Below are 17,672 nucleotides of genomic sequence, written 5' to 3'. Positions count from 1 at the left end.
ACCTCCTGTAGCCTGTGACCAGCCTCTGTTTCCACCCGCCCATATGCAGCCATATCCCTACTGCCTTGCACAGCAGGAGGTAGCCGCAAAGCCGAGGCCGGTCTCCAGGTAGTCGCATTTCTCAAAAATCTCAAATGTGATTGACAGGATTACAAATCAGTGAATCATGACTTGAAAGGGCAGAGATATACAAAAGTGCTAACACTTTCAAACCCACCTAGCCCAGTTTTTAAGAGCTTTGTCTCAAACAATAGTGCTGAGTGAAATTCTGTTTTCATGCTAGGTTTGATGTAAATCAGTTTTGGGTGTAGGCACGGGCACAATTTTCCATTCAAGTTTAAATAGTATAATATATCTTTTATCACAGTCTCCTCACCTTTTTACCTTTTTTCACTCTGCACGAAAAATTGCCTTTCCAGACATTGGCTTATTACACCAGGCGATTGGCCAGTGTGGTGCATTTCCATCCATATGGCCAATTGGAGTGAATCAAAAAATGCCTTTTGATTGGAAAGTGTATCTGAACCATAACCAAACGGCTTGGAAAATTAAATGTTAATTGCACCATGCCAAGGCATCCTAATGAAGTAAGATTTCGACCATTGTTTCATTATCTTAAAACCCACATAACTTTAAGAGATTGATCATTAATCCTACAACAAACGGGAGCAGTATGTAAAGTATCTGTGATCCAGAGCAGAGCAATTCTAGCGCAGCAGCGGAAAGCCAACACTATTAGACTTTCCAGTGCTTGTTCAATGCTCCTCCTTGACCTCTGGAAATATTTCTTTAACCATGAAAGGTTCTTAAAGTTGACTATGCATTCAATGTGAAATAAAAGTTTACTTTTATTTTACCTTTGTGCATTGATTTTTATTTTTTAACATAACATTTATTGTGTCATTCCAAAAGTGATGCACATTGGCCACTAATCAGTATTCAAATTATTTTAGACTTTGAGCTAGACCAGTCGATGAAGTTCTATTTTCTTTTTTTTTTGTATTCACAAATAATGAGTTCTTTCTATTTCAAAGAATTGTTTGTCATGCTCCTCAAAGTAGTTTTCAAAGCGTCATGAAATTTCTTGTATAACCCTTCTCCCTGTGCCTAGGTGTCTTTGGCTGCCCCACCACTGTGGCCAATGTGGAGACAGTTGCCGTAGCTCCCACTATCTGCCGGCGTGGCGGGGCCTGGTTTGCAGGCTTTGGTCGGGAGAGGAACTCTGGCACCAAACTATTTAACATCTCTGGACATGTCAACAACCCTTGCACTGTGGAAGAGGAGATGTCTATCCCACTGAAGGAACTGATCGAGAGGCACGCTGGTGAGTGCACCTACCAGCTTCATGACCAAACTTCTGTACTTACCTGAAAACCTGCTGTCCCCTTTACGCCATTTAGGACCCACATCTGATTAAACTATTCTAATTCTGAAAACGCATGCATGGCTCCTTGTCCCCAATGTGCAGAGCCCCCTAATTTTCTAATACAGACTGATACAAAGTTCTGTGATTGCAGCCCAATGCTGGCTATCACATCCTGACTATTCTTGTACTAAGACCCACACTTGAACCTCTACCGTGACTTACGCACACTGCTGAGACCTTCTCCTCTATGGGTGCACACACAGCTCTACCATGAAAGTTCTATACTTACCTGAAGTACCCAGCGGTTCCAGGAATGTGACCCACTCACATTTGCTTACAGCACCTCAAATCTTACCTGTGCAGCACCCCCTGTTCTTCCCTTAGAGGAACCCACACCCCACAATGTCAGTGCACCCCAGGCCTTGTCTGCAACATATTTCTTGCTGTCTTAACTAATCAGGTCTCTGGATTTTATAAGATTTTCTTTGTAATGTGGCTTTGATTCTTTCTCCATCCAGGGGGAGTGACGGGAGGCTGGGATAACCTCCTAGCAGTCATACCCGGAGGCTCATCCACACCTCTTATTCCCAAGCATGTGTGTGAGACGGTGATGATGGACTTTGATGCACTAGTACAGGCTCAGACGGGCCTCGGGACAGCAGCTGTCATCGTTATGGATAAATCGGTAAGGATTGAACTTGTCGTATTGTTTAATGTTAATCTCTCCACATACGCCAGTGCCACAGTGCAAAACTGCCAAGCGTGCTTGTGCCGCCATCTCGCACAACCCCGCACTGGTCCTGGCTGATACTCCTGGTGCTGTTGTCCTATGAACTCCAAATACTTCAATACTTTTCACTGCTACAACGCTTAGTATCAGGATCTGCCAGTCTTTACGGGATGCATCCACCAATTCTTGCAGTGGCAACGAAAGGGCCAGGTGAGGGGCGCAGTAAACATTAGCAGTACCAGCAGACGGGGCCCATAGCATCAGGCAGATGCGAGGGCGGCACTTGGTGCAGCTTGTAGCTCAGCTTGGGCTTCAGAGGAGCTGGTGAACCGCCTAAGTCTTGATTATCTTTAGTTAGCCATGTGACTGTGCATTTGGAATTCAGACCGTGGGATATTGGGACACACTAGTATGGACACTGCTCGGCAGTACGTTCTAGCACTGCTGTTGCTGAGTTGCTCTAACCCAGGGGTCTCCAATCTTTTCATTAGTGAGAGCTGCTTCTGCTGAAGGAAAGTCCTCTCGAGCTATTGGCAAATTCTATCACTGTAAAATAGTGATCACATGTTAACATTACACTGTGTCCGCAGCAGTGACTGTCAAGCAGTGAGGCAAGGTTACTTGCACAAATACCCTTAAAATGCTTATCAATATTAAATGCCTTCACCAGAGTAATGAAGTAAGCCAAAGCATAATGATCCTTCTGGCACAAATGACACAACCACAGCAATATGTCTCCCCAAGTCAGCTTGACCTATCACTTCAACTATCAACTTTAAATGTGTTTAGGAATAGCAGCCTTTTGCCTTCACCAGCATGTTGATTTTGAAAATACACAGATTTTCCCGACAAATTCAATTTTCCAGAAGAAAAACCTTTTCCAAAAAGCATAAATTTGTCTTTAAAATATCAGTTTTCTATTTTAGGAAATACACAGTCCACATTTCAGATTGTAATTTTCATTGAGTGCTTACATGAGAGATGCCTCACATGGGCACGTTTTGCTTCAAATGAACAGGTATTACATAAGGTATTACAATAAAAGGCTGTGATTTCTTTCCTTGGCACAGAGTATGCCTGTAAAATGCCAGTAATGCCCACCAGTGTACCAGGACCACCAGTGTGCCAAGGCTGCCCACCATTTATTAGTCATGGCATTATTATGCAAGGAGCAGAAACCTTTATGTCAGGGATGGTTAAAACTATGCCAATCATGCTCCCAACATGTCAATGATGGCTTCCAGTATGCCACAACTAGACCAAAGATTCCCCAAATAGTAAAGGATGACCATTATTATGTCACTGGCATTATTATGCCATGAACGGCGGCATCTATGCCAGAGATGAACCCCCTATGATGGGGCAGGAGGATAGCATATACTTCTGACGGTCCTTGACACCAGGAGTACCTTCTAGGGAGCATACCTGTTTATTAGCGAGGGGCAGAATGTCAAGTAGACACATATAGATGAATGCACATGAGGCTCTTAATCGCTTCCCTTCTGGATTCATACCCTCCTCTCCTCAGCTCTTGGGCTGATCAGGCAAACCCCTAACACATTTTCACTAGGGCTCCTGCAGTCCCACGCTTAGGAAGTCAGCAATGGTTACTGCTAACGCTACGTCTGGTGCTACTATTTAATGGTCCATTGTTCACACACAGTGTGACTGACCGAACAGAATCTACAACATGGGTAATCACCTTGAGAATTAGCTAGATGTAGAGGGGAGTCAGATGGTCATGTTGCACACCCATGGACAGACACACTGTGTGTGTTTGAGTGTTTTCATGAGGCCCTGCTATTGGTGTGATTGGCTATCATTCTGTGGGTTTTGAGAGAAGCAGAGCTGCCTTTAATATGCACTCACTCTCAGAATGAGATACTTGTCTTGGCTTCACCTCTGAGAGCTACTTTTAGGGTACCTGTGATCTACCAGTAGCTACTGAGCTACTCGTTGGAGACCCCTGCTCTAACCACTAAGAAGTCACCTATGTGCCACTCTGACTGACTTTGCTTGCTCAGGGTTTTGGCGGAAATCAATTCCAACTCCTCCTGTACTCACTATCATTTCAGCACCAGAGGTGTGGCAAATAATTGATGGTGATTCGTAAGGTGGTTACGTCCTTTTTTTAGGTCTCTCCTGACACAGCGCATGTGCTTTCGCCAGTGAGATGTTTTGTATTAGGTTAAAGGGGGCTTAGAGACTGCCCATTGCTTACCGTTGGTCACTCATTCCCTGCTTTTCATTAGTCAGAGCATGCCAATTACACTTTGTCTTCATGTGTTTGTCCTTTCCCTGGAGCATGGACCAAGTACTAATCCCTGATGTCTTCCAGTGTCCTTCCACTGGTCACTCGCTTATTTTGGTACTTTTAATTTTTTTTTATTTGTAGCACTCCTCAAGAATGCGTGTTTGCAGGTCCCCCTCCGCTCTGTGTTTTTGTTGCTTCAATATTGTTGTTCCTTTTTCTATTCCACTGTTGATGCTGCTTGCACCCTCCCTCTCTCCCATCCCTCTGTGTTGCTGCTCGCATCCTCCCACTAGTTCTTGTTCTTAAATAGTCCCCCCGTCCTTCCTCATTGTTGCAGGCTCCAACTCGTCCCTCCATCCATGAATTTGTTTGAACACTGCAAGTATCTCAGTGAAACCCCACCCTTATATTGTTAGATAAGGAAACGGGCTGCAGCAATAAGCGATACTGCACAAGGACACACAGTGCTGCCATGTGCAGCCGAGATCACATGTCAGTTCCCCTGGCCCTGCGACGACTGGTCAGTCCCACTGCTGCAAGTGAATTTTAAAATGAAGGGCATCTGCACATGTAAACACTACTACTGGATTACAAGAAGACAACATATTTTCTATGGGTCCCCTACTGTTTTGGATGGGACCACAGAAGTATTTAAAGAGAAAGATCCAGCATGTCAAGAAGCGCTGCGTCGACTTTGCAGAGTTGCAATCGCGCCACGGGTGCTGCAGCGGAGTCTAGTGTCTCAGACATCGGGGACACAGCACTCAGGACTCGTGCATTGGCAGGGCCTCGGAGATGCTGCGGAGGCGTCAGGACTGTGGCGTCAGTCGCAGTCGTTGCACTCAGCGGGGACCATGGCTCCTGGTGCAGGCTGCGGTGCACAGTCGAACAGAGGCATCGGTTCCGAAGTCGCTCTAGAGTCGATGCACTTGGCTGCTTCTTGGTTTCACCAGAACTCACTTCTAAGGGCCCAGGAACTGGATTTCACACCACTTGGCAAGTCAGGACACTCAGCAAGAAAGCCCTGGTGCTGGCAGATGAAGTCGTTGTTGTCCCTGAGACTTCTAAAATGAGGCAAGCTCAGTTCAAGCCCTTTGAGAACCTTGGAAAGCAGGATGTAGAAAGCAAAGTCCAGTCCTTTAACTCCCAGGACTGAAGCGGTAAGCAGCAGGCCAGCACATCAAAGCAGCAGGCAGAGTGGCAGTCCCTCCTACAGCATCCATCTCTTCTTCCTGGCAGAATGTCCTCAGTCCAGAAGTGTTCTGAAGTTGTGGTCTCAGGGGCCCAGTACTTTTTTCTTCATTTCTGCCTTTGAAGTAGGCAAGCTTCAAAGGAAAGTCTTTATAGTGCACAATACCCTGCCTTTCCTGCCCTGGCCCCAGACACACTCCAGGGGGTTGTAGACTGCTTTGTGTAAAGACAGGCACAGCCCTAGTCCATGTTGAGGAGTGTCAGCTCCTCCCTTTGCTCTAGCCCAGGGAGACCCATTAGAATATGCAGAGCACACCTCTGCTCCATTTGTGCACCTATCTAGAGTGAATTCACAAACAGCCCAACTGTCATCCTGACCCACACGTTTATTCCACAGCCAGGCAAAGGCACAGAATGGTTGAGCAAGAAAATGAACACTTTCGAAAAGTGGCATTTTCAAACTTACGATCTAAAAACCAACTTCACCAAAAGAAGTATTTTTAAATTGAGGGTTCAGAGACCCCAAGCTCCACATCTCTAGCTGCTCCCAATGGGAAATTACTATTAAAGGATATTTCAAGGCAATCCCCATGTTAACCTATGGGAGAGATGGACCTTGCAATTGTGAAAAACTAATTTAATAGTATTTCACTATCAGGACGTGGAAAACACACCAGTATATGCCCCACTTTTCAAATACACTGCACCATGCCAATGGGGCTGTATGGGCCTACCCTGGGGGTGACTTAAATGTAGTAAAAGGGGAAATCACACCAAGAGATAACAGGTCTACCACTACATACGAGGTAACCATGTTTCGCCATGTTCGCTATTTTTCTCTGTGATAGTTGTCAATTACTTTGCAATGGTTATGCAGGATTACTCGCCATATTTCTGTCTCGCTTTGCCACAGTGGGCGGATTTTGAGATGTAAGTTTTTAACTTGATAATTATTCATGTGTGACTTATTGCTACTGCGAAGAACTAATGCAATAGAGATACTTTATGGTCTATAGAACTGGAATGATTGCAGTACAGAGGCACATTTGTTACGCCTTGGGATGGAGCGCCGAATCTATGCAGGCGATAATTTCTCAGGCCTGGGTCGGTGTTTTTTTAAAATTTAAATTAAATTAGCCATGTGTCTGCGGTCTGATACTCCTGTTTGTTCTACGCAGAACAGAAATATATGATAACTAATAGAAAAAAAACAGCATGCGTATTACAGCTTCCCACTACACTGCTGTACCTGTTTGGCTGCACAGTGGGACTTTAATTAGGAAAGCATTTTAAGGATAATGAAGTGCATGTCCCTAAAATAAATTGCAGAATGTAAAGCTGTAAAAACGACAGGCATAAAGAAATAAAAAGATGAAGAGCAGCTTCATATAGATGGCAGGAAGCGAGGTGACAGCCAGAGAAAGAGAGCGAGAGAGAGAGAGGGTGGTCACTGAACGGAACGGAATGGAAAGGGAGGGGAGAGGCAGGAGTGATGATAAACATTGTGAATTGGACATTACTTCATTTCACACTCTATATTAACACAGGTTTTCCCGAGAGCCCCATCAAACGCGAAAGTCTCCCAGAAAGACATTGTTGCTTTTAGCCAGACTCCTGCATTGGCGGTTATTGCTCTGCAGATAACCTCGCCAGATAACACCCCTCTCCTCCAACAACACTTAACTCGGTTACTCAGCCTGCCTTTTTTTAATACGTAAACGTGGTTTGCCCACAAGTAATTTGGCTGTGGCTTTGCAGGGTGGACTCACTGACACCTTTTGCCTCGAGGGTGCATAAAGTGCAGTGCCTTAGATTCAAGTGCCTACCTGTCAGTGGGCAAATGTGAGCACCGAGGCTCCTGAGAGGTCTGATCTTTGCCACTCAGGATAACCTGAGATAAATGAAGAGGCGAGGGTGCAGGGGATGGGGGCTGCGCACTATTATTGGTGTAGGGGTGGGGGGAAGGGAGAGTCTTTGGGGGACACCCTGGCGGCCCAGCATGTACCCAGTGGGAGCACAGAGAACCCAGCCCTGGGTGCGTCTGGCACTCGAAGGGAAGGTGGAGCAGGTGGGATGCCACCTGGAATGAAAGCAGCAGATTGTGGCTACTGCAGACAAGGAAGATGTGCCACAGGTATTAGAAGCTATCGTTTAAATCGAGAAGTGTCATAGGCAGCACTTTAAATGGGCCAGTACTGTCCGGTACTGAGTACCGGCACTTTATTTTCAGAGGGAGAGTACCTGCACGTCTCAAGAAAAAACGTAATACTTTTAATTGCTAAGTACTGGGACTTCTCAGAAACTAGCAGGTACTCTGGTACAGATTACCTGCACTTCTGTTTTCCCATTTCAAGCACTGGTCATAGAGTATACAGTACATTTTTAGGAGAGGCTTGTGATTTGTGAAACTATATATAAGCAGCTAAATGTGGCACACTTTTAAAAGTACAGCTGGCCTGCGTAGCGTACTTGAGTTACGAGGACAACACACTCACGCCAGCATTGAGGGGATTACATGGACCAAGTCGCAATATCAACATCGTATTGTACATCATGCGTTGAGTCAGACTACTTTATTTTAATTAACAACTGGCCAATTTATTAAATCGAGGAGGAGAGGAGTAACCGGGTAAAAACATCAAACGTGCAGTCACACGTGCCAGGTACAGCCAACCACTAACTTTGCACGGTCTACACCACAGGTTCGTATTTCTGTTCAAGGTGGATAGAAAGTGAACACAATGTACAAATCTGATTTGAAAATTTCATTGGATCTTTTACCAATGAATAGTACTTACAATTCCTACTCTCCAGCACTCCCTAAAAACAACTGAATGTCAGCAAGGTATTATAAAAAAAACAAACAAAAAAAATGGTACTATTTACAGACTAAGCAATAGTTCATCCATAAAAAGCACACCCTGGCAAATAAAGAAAAAACTTTGTGTATATTCTGAAAACATTTAGAAAGCAGGAACAACGGCCATGGCTCTTCCGGAATGTAAGTGTATCATTTAAAAACGTCCGCTTGGGCTAGGAACAATCTCAGGTGAGAAGGGTCACTGCACAACAGGACACTGGGGCAGTTGCCAATTAAAGAAGGTCCACACATTGACAGTAAATGCACAAATGTTACGATTACATGCAGAATAGCTCTTTCCGAGCGGACCTTTTATCGAGCGCAACCTTCAAAGTGTTTCTAGTGGGAAGGTTAATCAGGATTAACAACCCCGTTTACAGGAAAATCAAAAAAACAAAAGGCACATGCAAATAGGCTCATAGGGCCTAGGCTTTACATACTGGAGTCATTGCAGTGCCGAAGACCAGCTGTGGGGTGCTGTGCTGATAATTAAAAGGCGCACAATGGTGAAACATGAAAGGCAGCACCGTGACAACATTTACAGGATTGCTTTCAATCCCTCTGTTTATAGAACTCAGAGCAGGGAGCCACTGAATACATTGAGCGCTCGTGAGAAATGCTCTTAGTGAAAGAGAAAAGTAGTCCCTAAGCAGATGCCATTATTGGGCCCAGCGAAAGGCTACAAGTAATGCCAGGGGAGTGAACAACTTACAAAAAGGAGGGGCAAATAAGACAGATTAAGCACTTGGAAGCAAGGATTTTCAAAGGACACTGAAATCGACAAATGAAAAGCAATGGGTGGACTTGAAACCCACAAAGTATATAACGCATCTCAAAGCGCGACCTAAAAATGTGCTTGCTTCTCTGTGTTATTTAGCAAGCATTCAAAGTGTGCGGATCCCCTGCCACATGTCATCGTGTTGGCCCTGACCCTTGAGTTCAGTGAATTTATCTTTGTCGTAAACGAAGAAGAACTCCTGTTCCTTTTCATGTGACTCCGCTGTATAGGGTGCCTTGATGTCTGGTTAATCGGACTTTGTTTCCCTCTGCTCTGAGGATTTTGGTGAGATGTGAAACCCTTTTAAAGAGTCACTGAACTCCTCCTTCCCTTACAGGAGTGTTGCCATTTCGGCTTTTCAATGTCGGCAGCTCGTTCGCTTTCCTTGTCCTTCGCCCTCTCTTGTGTACCTGCCGGCATTGAGGGTTGGTTAGAAGGCTTGCCCCCATTAGTGTCCTTTGGTCCAGACCCATGCAGCTCTTTTTGCTTATGCCATTCTTTGACCATTAAGGTTTTTGACTTTGAGACAGCCTTTGCGACCTTAGAGGACTTAGAGTCCGTGCCTTTCAGGTTCTTAGTTAACTGTTGCTGCTTCTTTTTGGTGTCTCTCACTGCCCTTCTGATGGTCTCCCACTTGTCTGCATCAGTGACCCTTTCCTTGGCGTCCAACTCCTTTCCCTCTGCTGGCTTGGCTTCCTTGCCGTTCTCCTGTTTCTCTTTGGTGGCGAGGCCTAGGTCTTTAAGGGACTCTTGTGTCCACTGTCAGCTATGGTGCAGTGTGGCAGATGCTGTTTGGGACTCACTTTCAGTCTCTTTGGGGCGAATTCTGTGAAGGCCTCACAGCCTTCATCATTGTGGTCCTTCAGGAGGCACAAATTGCAAACCTACTAGGGATCTGTCTGCGCCAACTTGTGATGGCATCTGGTGCTGAATTTAAAAGGAGTATTCTCCATGTCCCCTCGCTGCCTCCCTCCTGTGCGTCCTCCAGCCGCGTGGTTTTCACTCCCCTTCCGCCACCCACCTTCCAGTCGGGGTTCAGAAGGGTCCCCTTCTCTGCTATTGGACCTTTCGTGGCCTTCAGTCTTTTCAGTGGAAAAAACAGTTTTTTGCCGTTTTTGTAGAATTCTTTGGAGCTCCTCCGTTTGGCTTGGAGACCCAGTGGCAGAAAAAAAGATTCTGAAGATGGAGATCACGCACAGGAAACTCCAGGCCGCACGTCTGACGTCACACAGAGAATGGACTGACTTACCAACAAAAAAGCGAAAAAGAAGAAACCCAATTCTAGAACCAACCAGTAGGTGGCAGAATATATGCAAATGCTGTTACAGGTAAATAACGCTTCTACGTGCTTACCTGGAGGACCACCTGTAGAATTCACTGATGTTATACATTTTCTTCATTGTACTCGTGTTCATTCATCCTGCTGACAGCTGTATTTTCTGTTGGATATCCTTATTTTATGGGTTCTCCTCCCTTCCTCCCACAGACGGACATTGTCAAAGCCATTGCTCGCCTGATCGAGTTCTACAAGCATGAGAGCTGTGGGCAGTGCACGCCGTGCCGCGAGGGTAGGTTCCGATGGGCACTGGGGGCATTGATGCGTGTCTTGAGATGGGTGAGGACCTCCCTGGGTTAGTAGTCAGTACAGAGAAGCAGTGTGAAGTGACTTCCAGAGACTTGAATGTATTCACACAGTGAGCGAGGAATGAGTGCAGGGCTAAAGACTGATGTACTCTGTGGCTTTCGAAATATCATGCACAGGAGGCCTGGATAACATTGTGCTTGCATATTACGAGCATAAACTATGCAACTGTCTTACCTCGTTACTGTGTTTATTTAATGAGTATGTCACATCTGTGAGACTGATATATCAACCTAGTCCTTAAAAGAAAAGCTTCCATATTCCTTGCTGTGAAATGTCATTTTGTTTGAAAAACATTTGGAGTCAATTCTGTTTGGTGCTGTTGATGATGAGGCTGACTTCAGTCTTTCTAGGGTTCCTCTGGAGGTGGGCAGTTAACATCTAGGTAATGTGAAGAGGGCTGTCAAGCACTTATCCCAACCACCATCTAACCCTCTGCCCTCCCCATTACTTCCCTGTGGTTACTGTAGCTCTGCCCCTCACTCCTGCCCTAGTGATGTTTACATTCCTGGGTCTTCGTTCCAGCAGACCTCTTGTCCCCTTCTCTCTGACGTCTGCTCATCGACCATGATCCACTGATACAGCCCCCTGTCTCTACTTCCTCTTTTGTCCTCCTAAATCACCCCCTTGCCTCCCACCCCACCAGGGTTGGCTTTACCAGAGTGCTGATGCTGGTGGATGTGGTGTTTGGTGTTGTGTGCGGGCCTTAGGTGTCAACAGCTTTAGTCAGAGGTTATTAGAGTGAGGTTTGGAGAGTGCCACCGTGGCAAGGACATACTTATGGTGAATGTGGACTCCCTCTGCTGCTTTACAAATAAAACGTGGAGCGAAAGCTGTTGTGGGGGTTAGAGGAGGCATAGGGGCGTGTTTTGAAGAGAGAATGCTCTTTGCCTGCTCCTCTTTCTCCCCTAAATCTTTGGATGCGTGCAGAATGTACTTTGGAGCAGTACAAGGTCTGTGCACGGTGTGTCTCCTCCTCTGTCCCCTCTCTACCATCTCCATTCTACTCTATATAAGCAGAAACACGTCTGCTTTATCAGTGCCCAGGCTGCTGTTGGGTTCAGTGGAATATACAGGTCTGTGCACGTGCATCAGTGAAGAGGAAGAACTTGTTCCGGGTTTTGCAAGTCATTCAGTGATAATCCAGGCCATGCATGTGCATCAGTGAAGAGTAAGAACTTGCTCCGGGTTATGCAAGTCATTCAATGATAGTCCAGTCCATGCATGTGCATCAGTGAAGAGTGAGAACTTGTTCCGGGTTATACAAGGCATTCAGTGACAGTCCAGGCCATGCACGTGCATCAGTGAAGAGTGAGAACTTGTTCCGGGTTATGCAAGGCATTCAGTGACAGTCCAAGCCATGGAACTCATTCAGTGATAGTCCAAGCCATGCACCTCATTCAGTGATAATCCAAGCAATGCACACACAAAGCTGACCTCCTCTCAAACTCACTAGGAGCTGAGAATACAAATAGTCCTGTCCTGCTTGTGCTCTTAACTCCATCCTGATCTGCAATTCCGTTTCCGACAATCACAGGGCCTAATGCATACAGCAACAGACCTGCTCACAAAATGTGATGCCCCTCACCCTTTCATCTTCTTTCTTGGCTTATTAAAGATCACTGCCTCACAGTGCATGACCCACCATCACCCTCCTATCGCATGTTGACTTTATGCTGACCTTTGACCCTGTATGGGGCCTTGCTGCCTTTTGACTAGTTTCACGCTATAGAAAAGCCATGTACATGCATACGAAGATCATGTGTACTGCCCATGTCACTGCTTCATTCTCTTCTACTTTCTTCTTATAATTTCACTGCTGTTTTGGTTTTCATTCTCCCTGTCTTTTTCCCCTCACTTTCTCTAGTACTCACTTGGTACCCTTTATTTCATCCATGGTTGCAACCATCCTCTTCCCTACAGGTGTGGACTGGATGAACAAGGTCATGTGGCGCTTTGTCAAGGGCAGTGCTCGCACGGACGAGATAGACATGCTGTGGGAGATCAGCAAACAGATCGAAGGACACACCATCTGTGCGCTGGGAGATGGCGCCGCCTGGCCAGTGCAGGTAATCTTGCTCCTGCTGACTGATTGCACAATTCCTGCAGCTGTGACACAGGATAGCGTTCCTGCGACCCTAAGGCTCTTCATGAATATAATGCCAGGGTCAAGAGCTTCATTAGGGTTTTATAGGCGAAGAACCAACCCGGCTGATGTGAGTGTAGGGAGGTTGAAAAGTGTTTGTGTAGGAAAGTTTGTACAGAGGAGTGAATGTCTCTAGAGCTAAATCAGTCCCGGAGGCTGCTGAAGTTATATATGCATTGCTTATTCTCAGGTCCCAATAGAGGGCCCATTTTACACATGTTCAGCACTTGGTTTCTGCCATGTTGGTATCAGATTGTGCCAAGGCTTTTAGAAGCAAGCAGGAAGAGGGTAGTTCTGAGTACTGAATGGAGGCAAAGAGAGGGTCAAAGGACCATTATGTCCTTCATTGTCCCTCTATATTGATTTTAGACTGCACCATCCACCCCACTAATAAAAGGGATGTGTAGGTGAGGATGAGACATTTTTGTTAAACTAAGCTTCCCCCTTCACCACAATATAAAGCGGTGGGATTTACCTGCAAGGTCCACGCAAGTTTGTTTAGGTGGGGGGGAGACCCTTATTTGTGTTGTAGTGAAGAGAGAGCCCTGGCGGCAGCAGAGTGTAGTGTTTCTTTCGTGAAGGAGCTCAGAGTAAAAAAAAAGATGTCTTTGTGCCATCATCACCAGATTCGTCAACGCTTCACTCTTGGCAGGACTTGCACCTTGCAATTGAAAGAATCTGTCATCACCCCGCTTCCAAGAAGTCTTCTGGGGACCTAAGCGCTCTGACAATCTCTCCCGGCCTCTACTGTCACCACCATCCTTGGAGCAGTAGTGTTGGCCAAACTCAACTCGTTTTTGGAAGGCAGCAATCTTCTCTGTGATTTCCAGTTGTGTTGCTTCCACCACTAATAGAGGCAGTTAAACATTAGGACAGATCTCCTCAGTCAGGGACAGTGCTTGGAGCTGCATCTTGATTTTCCAAGATCTGCCTTTTGCTTTCAGCTCTGATCGCCACAAAGTTCCCCTTTCCCAGCTGGAGGCTAGATTTGGACCGGAACGAGTCGTAATCCAAGGGTTCATATCATTCCTCTCAAACTGCACAATTCAGCTAAAGCTCTGTCCAAACCTATCTGGAATCACCTGACCTGTGTAATACCTCAAGGATGGTCCCTTCTGCCGCACTTTTAACTCCTTTGTGGCTGCCATTGCAATGATCTTTAACAAGCATACCGGTTTTTTATATATATCCCAAAACCCAAACGCCAGAGTCCTGAAGCTACGGAATTGGCGGCGGTCCGAGCGTGGATCCAGCTGTCCACTTATATTATACACCAACTCCTCCAAGTTGCAAAGGTCGTGCTCGGACAACAATGTTGTGGTCACATGCATTATTTAATAGAACAATGCCTCCTCACAACGCATTTCAGCCGTAGCCTTGAACACGTGACCACAACATTGTTGTCCGAGCACGTCCTTTGCAATTTGGAGGAGTTGGTGTGTAATACATATATGTATATATATATAAATACACATACAATGACAAAATTCAGGTGTATATTACAGTCCAGGAAGAACCAGAGCATAGACTTGTATGTGCACAATTGTTTCCAGTACTTTCAGAAACAGACTGGGAATTGGCTCTGCATGAATGATGTGAGATCTGAGATCTTCTCATTGGCCCTAGTAAACCAAAGATACTTGCCATGATCTGACCTCTTTCTCTCGGCCTCCATCAATTCATCCAAAATCTTTGAAAATGACATTTTCCCTTAAGAATAATTCAGTAGCTAAAACATGCTTTTCTTTTTCCTCGTTCGTCTCACGGAGAAGTACTCCCGTTACTTACAACTCTGAATGGAATGGCCCCTGCCATAGCCCAAGTGTGATCAGCTACTTAATTGGTGGCCATGAGGAGTACTACGTGCAAGTCATTAAGTAAGTAGGTGCACAGAGCTTCACATCACAAATCATATGTGACATAAAAAGCTTGAATCTCACACTCTCACTGCACTTGCTGCCCATCGATTGAAGGATTGTTTTCAAAACTCTGTGCCTGGTCCACCCATCACTCTGGAGTGCATTCCTTGGCTGCGGCTTCAGATTACTCACTCCTTAGAGCCCCACCACATGCCAAGGTCGGCCTCTGTAAACAGCCTCAAACTTTCACTTATTTCACTTATCTACAAAGAAGAGGTTTGGGGGGAGTATTTCTACCCATCCTAGGCTCATCCTTCTGGACCTCTTTCCCATGACACCCATGCGGTGAACCCAATGTCAGATCCTTTGAAAAGTAACTGAGGACCTCCCACCCCCTTCCTCCAAGCATGTCGTTCTCAGTGACTTTACTTCTACAGTTGTTGTCTGCAGAATAGTTTGGTTGTGTCAGCTTATTAAAACATTAAAATGTACCATTCCAGCCCAAGATGATGCTGCAGGGATTACTCTGTAGTGATCTGTACTCATTTACAAGAATATTGCAACACCCTCTGCGTAGTGCTTGCGAAACATCTTCAAGCAGTCTTTATTATCACTGTCAGTTGTCTCATATAATCTGCCACATCAGGTGGAGTTCAAAATGCAGCATCTAAACGTAAATGCTCTGTGTTGGTACCAAGACTGACATTTGGCATGAATATGTATTTGTTTAATTCAAAACACAATACTATATACTTGTGACGCCCCCAAAAGGCAGAATTTAAGTTAACTTGAGGACTGTAAACATCTGTGGGTGGGTTTTTCATGAAACCTTATTCTTGTTGCAAGTGTTGCATGTGCAGAACTAGCCACAGGAAGTCTTTACTGTCCTTACTGTCTTAACTTCAACTGGAACATTTAATTGTTTTTTGGAGCTAGATTTCTGCCATTCGTGTTTTTAAACCTGTAGTGGTGTGGTCACTGCTAAGTTAAATTTCTACCTCATACATTTGTAATATGAAACTTTTCATTTCTTTTGCAGGGTTTGATCAGGCACTTCCGCCCGGTGCTGGAGGAGAGAATGAAGCAGTATGAGGTGACGAAGGCCAATCAAGCGCGAGCATGAGGCACAGGTGCCAAAATGAGGCAGAAAGAAGCATTGGAACAGTGGTCACTCCGCCCCCTTCCTTATTTCCCCCCACACCCACCTCCCACCCCCTTCACCGTCCCAGTTGATCATCGAGGAGCTCATATCGCCATTGAAAACTTATTTGTTGTGCTTCTTCTATTTATCTTTTTCAAGTTGTATGAATTTTCTACATGCACAAGTTTGCCTTCTGACCCTCATCAGTTAGGTGCATCTTTTTCCATAGTTGGGTTTTCAGCACTTGCCGGCTGTGGATGGGCACTTCTCCATTTCTTGGAGTTGCATTGTTTCTCTTCTCTTTGAAGGCTGTATTGCGGTTGATCCATCGCTCCAGGCATACATTGAATCCACATCTGATCACCAGTAGCATGGCAGCTTAAGATTTGTACCTGTGATTGATGAAAAGCTAAATGTGTGCTCCACAGCTGCGGGATGAGAAAAGGAAGCCATCCACAGAAACCCTGGCTACCTTTCTCTAGGATCCTTTTTGTTCGTGTTCTTAGGGTTCATCCCTGCGTGGGGAACTGTTCTTGGATCATGCTTGATAGTGTTCCTTGTGTCAGTCACTACTCTAGGCACTCCTGAGATTTCATTATCTTCACCCTTAAGTGTGCAAAGTTTCGGAGCCCTTTGTCCGATACAGTAACGTGAACTCTACAGCACAGGCAGCGTCAATGTTGACTTCCAGCAGGTTTGAAATATATCGGATGAGTATGACTTAATTTGGTTGTTTAAAGTAATTTATCACAAAGTAAGATCAAAGTTGTAAGACTTTTAACGCAGAAATCTGATAAGATGTTTCAACTATGGCATGAAGTGGAAAAGAAAGGTTATTTTGTGTTTGTGCCAGTAGACCTTAACGGTTGTAGAAATGGACGGCTCAGTGGTGACTAGCTGGGGAGCAGAAGTGTGGTGGGACTGTACCTTGCCTAACTCTTGCCTCTGAGTGTTATAGATAGGAATTTAAAAATAAAAGTATAATTTAAACTCTTATTGCAAGTTCACGTTCTTGTTCTTTAACAAGTTTGTGAGTTGACATTTTCTTGTTCTCTTTGTGCTTCAAAACATTACCTGTTTGTTGATTTAAATGTAATTAATCTACAAAAAGGCAATGAACGCTGGTCTATATTTTCTTAATTCAGTTGTATTTTAGCATTTGCAGTTGCTTCCTCTGTAGTCACACCAGGCATCTTTCCCATGAGGTCTCAAGTTGTTGTTCTAAATGGAAGAAAACATTGCATCTATGGCAACATTTGCTGCCTGTGTCTTGAAGAAGAACATATTAAAATGATCTGCAAGTTGCAGTGCAGGCTCATTAACATTCTCCTTCAATATTTTAAATATTTTCACCTCATTTGTGGCACTACCAACACAGATTATTCAGGAATTGATCTTCAATGGAGGTCAGTTAAAACCATGACACTGTGAGCATCCTTCACACTCCTGGATTGGATTTGGATACATAATGGAGCCAAAGAATTCCACATGTTCAATATAAAATACACACATTTCAGTTTTGAAAAAAAATTACATGATCTATTTGGAGAGATAGATTGATACTCCTTGTATGTGTACCAGTAATTCTCTCACCAGTAGTAATGGGCCGAGATAGCTGATGTAGCTATTTTGAAATAGCTGTAATCTATGCAAGGGCACAGACCATAATTTTTCTTTCTCACAAGAAAACAGAGCACTGGCAGAT

The 17,672-nt window shown here is 45.0% G+C and overlaps 1 protein-coding gene across 4 annotated transcripts in view; it reads left to right on the top strand.

Moving 5' to 3' along the window:
* Window positions 1-16,963, top strand: part of NDUFV1 (NADH:ubiquinone oxidoreductase core subunit V1) — a 41,061-nt gene extending 24,098 nt beyond the window's left edge. For all 4 annotated transcript variants that reach the window (XM_069232988.1, XM_069232989.1, XM_069232991.1 and 1 more), the window contains exons 7-11: window positions 1,112-1,324; window positions 1,885-2,051; window positions 10,666-10,747; window positions 12,745-12,890; window positions 15,866-16,963. In XM_069232988.1, the coding sequence (XP_069089089.1) occupies window positions 1,112-1,324; window positions 1,885-2,051; window positions 10,666-10,747; window positions 12,745-12,890; window positions 15,866-15,949 (692 nt within the window). In that variant the 3' untranslated portion in view covers window positions 15,950-16,963. The remainder of the gene's footprint in view (window positions 1-1,111; window positions 1,325-1,884; window positions 2,052-10,665; window positions 10,748-12,744; window positions 12,891-15,865) is intronic.
* Window positions 16,964-17,672: the final 709 nt, after the last annotated feature.

This window comes from Pleurodeles waltl, chromosome 4_2 (genome assembly GCF_031143425.1).
Source record: "Pleurodeles waltl isolate 20211129_DDA chromosome 4_2, aPleWal1.hap1.20221129, whole genome shotgun sequence".
NCBI lineage: Eukaryota > Metazoa > Chordata > Amphibia > Caudata > Salamandridae > Pleurodeles > Pleurodeles waltl.
The sequence above is the reverse complement of the archived record's forward strand: the minus strand, read 5'-3'. Positions and strand labels throughout refer to the sequence as shown.